The sequence below is a fragment of the Ipomoea nil genome, unplaced genomic scaffold (assembly GCF_001879475.1).
Source record: "Ipomoea nil cultivar Tokyo-kokei standard unplaced genomic scaffold, Asagao_1.1 scaffold0926, whole genome shotgun sequence".
NCBI classification, from domain to species: domain Eukaryota; kingdom Viridiplantae; phylum Streptophyta; class Magnoliopsida; order Solanales; family Convolvulaceae; genus Ipomoea; species Ipomoea nil.
The window spans coordinates 272,569-282,513 of NW_017617354.1; the positions used below are offsets into that span (position 1 = coordinate 272,569).

At 38.3% G+C, this 9,945-nt stretch overlaps 1 protein-coding gene across 1 annotated transcript; it reads right to left on the bottom strand.

Annotated features, from left to right (window-relative positions):
* Positions 1–503: 503 nt before the first annotated feature.
* On the bottom strand, positions 504–7,916 carry LOC109179505. The gene is made up of 7 exons (XM_019329014.1): positions 7,874–7,916; positions 6,445–7,687; positions 5,006–5,553; positions 4,430–4,609; positions 4,161–4,355; positions 1,063–1,138; positions 504–787 (listed from the first exon to the last, which is right to left on the bottom strand). Exons 2-7 carry the CDS (start codon positions 7,685–7,687, stop codon positions 684–686), a joined length of 2,346 nt encoding a protein of 781 aa, XP_019184559.1. The 5' UTR covers positions 7,874–7,916; the 3' UTR covers positions 504–683.
* Between the last annotated feature and the right edge of the window lie 2,029 nt (positions 7,917–9,945).

A 9,945-nucleotide genomic window follows, 5' to 3' on the forward strand; every position in this document is an offset into this window, starting at 1 on the left:
CTTTTGAACTTCCCAAGAAAGCGAACCCCAGGCCAGTCCTTTTTTTTTTTTTTTTTTTGCTAATGTTTTTCTTCATATAAATGGTGATTATTTGCAACAAAGTTGGGAACCCTATAGGCTTTAGCAGAGCATACCAAAGCATTGCATTTACAAAGCCAAGGGACAGTAAGGAATTTGGGAGAAGCACACCCCCAGAAACCAATAGACTAGTATTTGGCCTTCCGTACGACTAGACAAAAGCTCATTACTAATTAAAACTGCAAATAAAACAGACTCTAGATCTGTCCCAAGATGGCATCTCCACCAGATACCTTGAGAGCCTGTTCAACATTGAGAGCCTTGACCTGTCCATCAACTATGTATGCAGACCACCTATGGGATCGTATTCCGAGCAAAGCACCAGAGAGATCAATTGTTAAATCCAAGCTCTTGTGAAAACACACATCAAAATCACCATAGAACTCAATAGCATCTTTGCTTGAAGCTTCTCTGCCCAGCCATTCATCGTATATGGGTCCTTGACAGCTACACAGATCACCGAGTCAATTCCTTTGGCCTTAAACTTATCAATGTTATTCTTGTCGAACCATTGCTTCTAAGGAGCGTTACATCCCCACCGTGATGAAGAATCTCTCTGAGTAGTTCCAGGTTGTTCTGCTTGGCTGCAGTGCACCCGAATTGACCTACATCACCCGAGGATAATTTAACTCCTTGTCTGCCAATAGCTTGGTCACTGATTCATGTTCGCCCAAGATGGCCTCCCACAATGGCACACTCCCTTCAGAATCTGCGGGTGTCGAAAGACGGAAAAAATGGTTTAAAGTGCAGAATAAACACATTTTAAGCTGTTAAGAGTCTCACATTGAAAATATAAGAAAGAACATATATAGATTTATAAGGCTATGGGTTAGACTAGGTAATTGATTGCATTTAATCTTTTAATGTGATTTGGCCCATGTACATTATAGCCGGGTATCAAAGTCTGTTCGATCCACCCGGTTCAAGCTTTTAATTTGCCCCAATCTTATAATATAAGATAAGCAAAGGAAGTAAAATATATACCTCTGCTGTTGGGATCAGCTCCACAGTCTAGAAGAAGAAGAACACAATTTTCATATCCTTTAACTGCTGCTATATGCTGATATGGGCGAAACAAAAAGGCCAAAAAAAGCAAAAAATGAGAAGAAAAAACAATGTTGGTCTTATGCCGTTTGAGGTGGAGGAAATAAAAGCAGCTTTATTTTCAATGCATCCGGATAAGGCACCGGGTCCGGATGGGATGAACCCTGGTTTCTACCAGAATTTTTGGGATGTGGTAGGATCTGATGTTGCTACTTTCATCAGGAATTCTCTGAATAATTGTTCTCTACCGGATGGTTTAAATGAGACGAATATTATCTTGATCCCGAAAAAGAAAACCCCGGAAATGGTTTCTGATTATAGGCCAATTGCGCTTAGTAATGTGGTCTATAGAGTTATGGCAAAAGTGATAACAACCAGAATGAAACCGGTGATGGATAGTATTATTTCTGAATCCCAGAGTGCGTTCATATCTGAAAGGTTTATTACAGATAATATATTGGTAGCGGCGGAGGTGGGCCATTATCTGAACAGAAAGCAATGTGGACTAGCTGGCTGGGGGGCTTTGAAGTTAGATATGGCAAAAGCCTACGACCGTATGGAATGGTCTTTCTTGCAACGGATGTTGGAAGCACTGGGTTTTGATGGCAGGTGGGTCAAATTGCTAATGATGTGTGTATCCACTGTGTCATATAGTGTGTTGTTAAATGGATCAAAGACTGAACAAATAACACCGACTCGTGGTTTAAGACAAGGTGATCCTTTATCACCCTATTTGTTCATTATTTGTGCTGAGGGTCTCTCAATATTGTTGAAACAAGCTGAGGTCAAAGGGGATATACATGGATGCAGAGTTGCGAGGGGGGCTCCCTCTATTACTCATTTGTTTTTTTGCGGATGATAGCCTGCTGTTTTTCAAAGCTAATAATCAGGAAGCAGGAGCGATTAAGCGTTGTTTAACAACCTATGAAACCATGTCGGGACAGGCGGTTAATTATCACAAATCAAACATATGTTTCAGTAAAAATACAAGTGAGGAAGTTCGGGAAGAGATTGCTGATATATTGGGAGTTGTACAGGCCCAGAATTTTGGAAAATATTTGGGACTTCCATCTTTTGTGGGCAGGAATAGAAGACAGGCTTTCTCATATATTGAGGATAAGATAAAGCAGAGAATTGGCTCGTGGAACAAAAAGCTTTTATCACAGGCGGGGAAGGAAGTTCTACTAAAAAGTGTGGCTCAAGCTATGCCCACTTTTGCAATGAGCGTATTTCTGTTGCCTATGAATTTATGTACAACCATTGAGAGAGCTATGAATCGGTTCTGGTGGAGGTCAGGAAATGAACAAGGCATCCATTGGAAGGCCTGGGATAAAATGTGCATCCCAAAGACATTTGGAGGACTTGGGTTTAAGGAATTGAGAGCCTTTAACCTTGCAATGTTAGGTAAGCAGGCATGGTGCTTCCTGACACAACCACAATCACTGGTCTCAAGAGTGTATAAAGCTAGATATTACCCTACTAGTTCCTTCTATGAAGCAGCCTTGGGAAATAATCCAAGTTTCTGCTGGCGGAGTATTTTGGCGGCTAAGGGGTTAATTTGTGGGGGAGTAAGACGCGGAATTGGGAATGGCAAATCAACTTTGATTTGGGACCACCCGTGGATACATGATGACAACCAGCCAAGGATTTTAACAGAAAAACCGCCTCAGTTGGCTCAGGCAAAAGTGGAGGGACTGATAGACCAGCAGACTGGAACCTGGGACCATGAAATTTTAGCGGATATTTTCATAGCCCAAGATGTGGAGAAAATATTAAAAATACCTGTGTCTCTTGAGTATGAGGATATGTGGTACTGGTATGGCGACCCAAAAGGGGAATATTCAGTTAAAGAAGGATACAAGGTGGTAAGAGGGAACTACTCTCAACCGGAGGGTAACTTTCATAAGTGGAAAAAATTATGGAGCCTCAAAGCCCCCCCAAAATGGAAAACATTCTTGTGGAGAGCTCTAAATGATATTTTGCCTACTACGGAGAATTTACTTATAAAGAGAGTTGATATTGATCCAACTTGTGCAATGTGTGGAGTTGGGCATGAGAATCTTGTGCATTCTTTGATCACTTGTGGTTATACGATGAACATTTGGGCACGATCCAACCTTCCAATCCCCAATAGGGCTACAAATATTTTCAGTGATTGGTTTAATGATTTGTTGAATATTTTAGATGATGATGGGATTATTTATGCAGTGGCTCTCTTGTATTTCGTATGGCGAACGAGAAATGGAGCTGTATGGGAAGCAAAGTTGCCCAGGCCCCAAAACGTGATAGCAATGGCGTTGTCATCCGTCAATGCATGGAAAGAGGCACATCCCGCTCGAAGAAGTCCACAAGCCATCACCACGATGCCGGCTGCTATTTTACCGCCAGTTGCGGCAGTCTACTGCCCGAGGGAAGGCGCAGCAATTATGGGAGAAGGGGAGGCCGAAACACTGCCATTATCACGGGAATTTTCAGCAACCGTCCAACACAATACTACGCAGAACGGGAGGAATCAATGTTATTTCGATGCGACGTACGATCCAACAACAAACAAGGCAGCAATGGGGGCTATTATATTGGATTCACGAGGATGCTATGTGTCGGCGATGACCACCCCTATCATACACTGTTTTTCGCCCTTAATGGCGGAGGCTTTCGCATGCAAAGAAGTTTTGTCATGGCTCAGACACCGAGAAGAAACAGATATAGACCTCTACACAGATTGTTTGGTGCTCCAACAATATCTTTCGTCTACAACACACTCATTGCGCTCTTATTTAGGCTATGCCATTGATAGTTGCAAAACTAGTATGGCATCTTTTGATTACTGCTTAATTCATTATGTTCCTAGACTAGACAATTATTTAGCACATACATTAGCTTCTTCTGCAACTAATCACCTATCTAGTATGTACGCGGACTTAGACCCGCCAGACTCTATTTCAGCATATTTCGAATAAATGCCGCACAGGCTCTTTTCAAAAAAAACAATGTGTTTTAAAGAAAAGCAATTCACAGATGGAGTTGAGTTAACGCACGAGAGCTGTTCTCCCGTTGTTGTCGGATTCATTTGGATCGAGGCCACGCTTCAACAAGTAATGCAATAGCAGATCGTCTCCTCTGAGCGTGGCGAAGCAGAGGGTAAGAGGAAGGTCCATTCTTCCATGGGCTAACATGTTCTCTGTCTCTAAGAGAACTCCTTCCATAATTGGATCCCTCATGTCCTTTAGATGCTGCTCAGATCAACATAGGATTATTTGGTTTTAAGATTATATCCTACATTTTATCAAACAAAAAACAAGTGGACCTGAAACAAATTGTTCATGATTATGGTTCCATCGTCAACATTAGCCTGAATAATATTCATAAATGCAGTACGGTTCATACGCAGAAGCTGACTCAATCGCTTTGTACGGATTGTGAATAGCTGAGGCCTATAACAAAGAACCCCAATCTCGCCTCCCCAACAAGCTGCAATATCAACAAGCTGCGATATTAATTATTACGGAGTACATCATATCTTTTAGTCCCTTCATATTTGCAAAGCAACCAAACAAATATCATAAAAATCAACCAAAATGAATATATATATATATATATATATATATATATATATATATATATATATATATATATATATATATATAATGAGTGTGTGTATATTAAATTAAGCCTTGCCTGGTCTTCTTCTTCTTCTTCTTCTTCTTCTTCTTCTGATTTCTCTAATAATTCTTCTGTTTTTTATACTGTGATTCATCATAGCAATTGGATCAATAATGGAAAACGGAACCAAGAACATGAAACCAGGTGAGAAAAAAAATATTAAACAGATTTTGCAAAAGAAAATAAACAAAAGAATGAAAGAGAACCAGATGGAACATACATGCAAATTCTTGTCATCAACAACAATGAAAGGTACCCACGGTTTGTTGTGCGCTATCTCTTCTTGATACCTCTTGGCAGAAGTGACGACAGAAGGTGGACATTGCTCCAACTTAATTGAATACAGCCGGTGCTTTGCATTTACAGGAGGGATCTCTTCTAGAGAATAACAACGTTTTAATAATATGTGCACCAGATTTGGGAAAAAATTACTAGTATTAGCCACCCATCGCTCAAGATTTCTGGATTCAACCTCCAAATGAATTAATTTTGGGAATCCTCCTTCAACCACTTCCCACACCCTGCCATAGAAAGCATTCTCTAGTTTCAGCACCTTAAGCTTCGGTAACTGTCCAATTACCTTTAAAACCTTCACTGGAAAATTAGTCCCACTCAACCTCAACGACTTCAATTTTGCAGGAAAACCAACCCGCTCTAAAAGGGTTATACTACCAACTGGAATCATAACCGTTAGAGCCTCCAACCTCAATAAATCCTCAAAATTCTCCAGAATGATGATACGATTTCTGCAACCTGACGCCCCCGACACTAAGACGTCTTTATACACAAGTTTAAGCTTTCTTATGCTTGGAAACCTGCAATAGTACACTTCTTTTTCCCTCAAATGAATTGGCATTGCACAAACTAATGTTTGCAAATGCTCTATAACCTTGTTCGGAGGATCTATCATATACATATCCCCAAGTTTGAGATGCCTTAAATGTTGCAGCTCCCAAATTTTGGATGGCAATAAATGAAGAGTACGTGCTCCAAGTGTTGATTCATCAATGCCAGAAACAGTAAGTGTTTGCAAATTTGAATTACTTGATACTACATCATCAAAACTCTCAAACCACTGTGGTATGGAAAGATATCTTAAAAAAACTAAATTCCTTAAGGGCAATAATGACACTCTATTGAGTATTAGAAAATGACTCAAATCTAAAATTCTTAAATGTTTGAAAGGTATAAACCTTTCAAAACCTCCTTGAAAGACGAAAAGGGAGCGAGGGATATTTGAACTAAACAACACATGATAGTCCAAACTATGTGTGCGTAAACTTAACCAACGACATGAATTTGCGAGTATGTCTAATGACCATCCAATACATTGTTGAGTATTTGCTGCACATAAAAGACCTTCTTTTTGAGCTTCTCGTACGCAAAAGCTATGCATGTCAATATGTATCTCACAAGTCTTTGGTATGAAATTGTACACATCCCCTGTTCTGACTAATCCTCTACTTCTAAGAGCCCTCAAATACATGTAACCTATATCTTCTAATGGAAGACACCTCAGTGGCTTCACAAATCCCTCAGCAATCCATAACTTAATAAGTCTTTTCACATTGATTTGACTGTGTTTTGGAAAAACCACAAAATATAAAAAACAAACTTTTAAATGTTGTGGCAAACGATTGTAAATGTTGGTAAGCTTACTTGAGTGCTGCGTATCTCTATGTAGAATTCCCAATGACAGTAATTCTTTCTCGATTTTCTTCCATTCCTTCAATGTGTAGTTGCATTTAGATAGACGGTCTGCAACTGTAACGATTGAGCGCGGCAATCCTCTGCATTCCTCAACAAGATGCTTCGCAATTTCTTCAAATTTAGGTGTCATATGATGTTTAAGAGAAAATCTGTTGGAAAATAGATTCCAACTCTCATTGTCCCTTAGGTAAAACAGGGTTTTTATATTCCATCTTTTGGTGATGTACTCAGCCACATCCGTGAAAAGAGTGGTTAGCAATATCCCACTTCCATTTTTGTCATCCGGAAAACATTGGCGGATATCATCCCAAAGCAGAGTGTTAGGGACATCATCCAAAACAATTAAATATCTTTTGCATTTTTTCAAGTGTTTGTGCAGTTGGTCTTTTAGTTGAGAAACAGTGCTTCCCTGCATGTCAATTTCTTGATTGAGGGGGGTTGGCCTCATTGATTGAAGAAGGTGACACAGTAGTTGTTGCACATCCCCATTGTATCTTGGCGGGATAGTAATCCAAGCTTGAATTTCAAAATGTGATACAACCTCACTGTCTGTATACAGTTTTTTACAAAAAGTAGTCTTTCCAATGCCCGGGGCTCCAACAATTGTGAGTACACTTCGAGATAAGCTATTAAGGAGATTAATCCTCATCAATGCAAAGTAATAGTAATTACGACCAAGCATTAATGTATCCTCCTCCTCCAACTGTGGAGAGCATTGCAAGGATCCACCCTCCTTCTCAATAATGTTGTGAGGGTGCGAAGCTGCAGCTTCTGACCAACCAATCAAGGGAAGAGAATCATGGTTGGCCACTTCAACTTGATTGTTGATAACCTTTAGCAACTCTTCTGCCTCCTTTGCTACTTGTTGCAAGGTTCGATGGAGATGGAGATGGAGTTCCCCTTCATGATCTTTTTGTTGAAGTTGAAGGATGTTTGTGAGTTGTATTTCGATGGCATCTTCAGCTTTGAGTGCAAAGTCTCTTATTTTGTTTAGCAGATGTCGTCGGATTGGAGCACCACTACTCACAGCGTTGTTGTATTCTTCCTTCAGAAAGGCTTCCATAGAAGAAAGCTTCTCAAACACAGATTTCAATAGCTTTTCATCGTCAAGACAAAGAGACATTCTGTGGTTGGGATGCAAAAATTCAAGCTCAATGGTACCCATCAGAGAAGTCAATGCAACACAAGCCATCTCCCTCTCTGTATGTTTAATTTTCCTCTCTCTCACTCCTTGTATTTTTTTAGAAGTAAGATTGGAATGTAATAATGCATTCGCAACTCTTGGCTTTGCTTATTTATACTGCATTTCTTGACTCTCTCCCCCTATAATATGGCATTCCAAAAAAAAAAAAAAAAAAACAAATTATTTCTTACCAACCAATCTCTCTCTCTCTCTCTGTATGTTTCTCTCTCAATCCAATCTTTCTCTTAAGTTTGATCTATAAAAACCGTACTCTCAAATTATCTTACTCTTGCACATGTTTTATGCCTAGCTTAACCGTACCCATCAATTGCAATATATATACAACGCATTCAAATGAGAACGGTGCGCCCAGGAGAAAACTCTGAACGCATAACATTCGTCCACGTGTCCTGATCTAACGGATGAAAAACACTGATTTTTTTTTTAAATGCTGTAGCATTTTCGTAAATAATTGAACATCGAAGTGCAATTAAAATGTATTACAAGTGCAAGTAAAATGTATTACAAGTACAAGTAGCTGTTTCGTACAGTGCACCTAAGTGCAAGTAAAATGTATTACAAGTACAAGTAGCCGTTTCGTACAGTGCACCTAAGTGCAAGTAAAATGTATTACAAGCGCAAATAAAATGTATTATAGATACAAGTAAAATTTACACTGAGCATCAATACTAAGTACACCTAACGTTATAACTAGTTGCACCTAGCGTTATAATTAGTTGCACATAGGTACACGAATGTTAACAAGGTAAATTACTTGCACTTGTAAGGGAAAATATGTGCACGTGTAAATAATTTTACTTGCAATTTTTACTTGCAAAGGTGCACCAGCTACTTGCACTTATAACACATTTACTTGCACCAAAGTTCGAGTTATTTACGTAAATATCACCATGTCATTTTTTTAAAATTACATCTGATTCGTTGATCTAGACACGTAGACAACTGTAAATAGTTCTTATTTCTCTCATGGGCGCTTGTTCTCATTAGAGCGTTCCGATATATATATATATATATATATATATATATATATATATATATATATATATATATATATATATATATATATATATATATATATATATATATATATATATATATATATATATATAGTTATATAGTTATATATATAGTTATATTTAATTATTTTTTGGATAATGAGGAAAATCATATTGAGCCAATACTTAAGAGTTGGCACCAAGTAAACCTATAAATAACCGGCTAAATTCAAGAAGGCTGGTAATAGGTCACCTTCACTGAGTATCGAACTTATAACATTATAATTTACCAACAATATAACAAACTTGACTAGAATTGTCCTAAGGATATTTAATTCTATATTGTTATAACAAAGTATGCACTACGGAGTACCTATTAATATTTAAAGTTTTACTATATGTACTCTAAAATTCTACTTCTTTACTTTTTACTCCACCATATGGCAAATAAGGATTGAATAACCAAGGACCTTATGGTCCATTGGTATTTAGTTGCTCCCCTATGTGGTAGGTCTAGGGTTTGAGTTTTGGTGTAGGCATAGATTGTGTATGTGGGTATCCCTTCCTTTATAATAGTACATAAGGGTTGAATATTTTTATCATGTGGGTCCCATGAAAAATGTCTACTTCAAATATTTGTGAGTAAAAATTGGAAGTATATATAAAATAAAAGTTGTCAAGTTAGATACATTATGCATAATGGAAAATTTTTTGTCCATATAACTTTATCAATATTTTAATGCACCTATTAATCAAAAGGCAAAAGCAAACATACCTCTCTTTGCCCAATAACTTACAAAGGAATTGAACGCTTATTTTGAGCACTAACTAGCTAGAAGAGATTGATAGAGTGAATTTCATTTTTGGTCCTATTGTTATAGGGGCGTTTCTAATTTCAGTCCACTTTAATTTTTTTTTGCCACTTTACAACCACTGTTATTGAATGTGTTCCACTTTTAGTCCACCGTTAATATTTCCGTCAAGAGACCGTATAATCAAAGGGTATTTTGGTCTTTTTATGTTTGTCTCTTCTCTTTTAATCCAGGCGCTTCGTCCTCGTCCTCCGATATTCGAAGATGGCTCTTCGAACAACGAGAATGGGAAGCCAAAGCTACATCGTTTTGTTCGTTCCAACATGGGCCGACGAGGTTTCTTAGGTTTTAGGTTTAATGTTCTCATTTCTTTAGTCAAACATAGTCTTGGATGAGAAGAAAGGTCAAAATACTCCTAGATTACACGGCCTCTTGATGG

What these genes read in the sequence shown, in the direction of transcription:
- LOC109179505 (XM_019329014.1), bottom strand. Translation starts at nt 7,687, where the DNA reads ATGGCTTGTGTTGCATTGACTTCTCTGATGGGTACCATTGAGCTTGAA. An exon ending in TAGAGATACGCAGCACTCAA is followed by an intron (nt 5,554 to 6,444) that starts GTAAGCTTACCA and finishes AAGACGTCTTAG; the next exon opens with TGTCGGGGGCGTCAGGTTGC. An exon ending in AGCTGATCCCAACAGCAGAG is followed by an intron (nt 788 to 1,062) that starts GTATATATTTTA and finishes CGACACCCGCAG; the next exon opens with ATTCTGAAGGGAGTGTGCCA.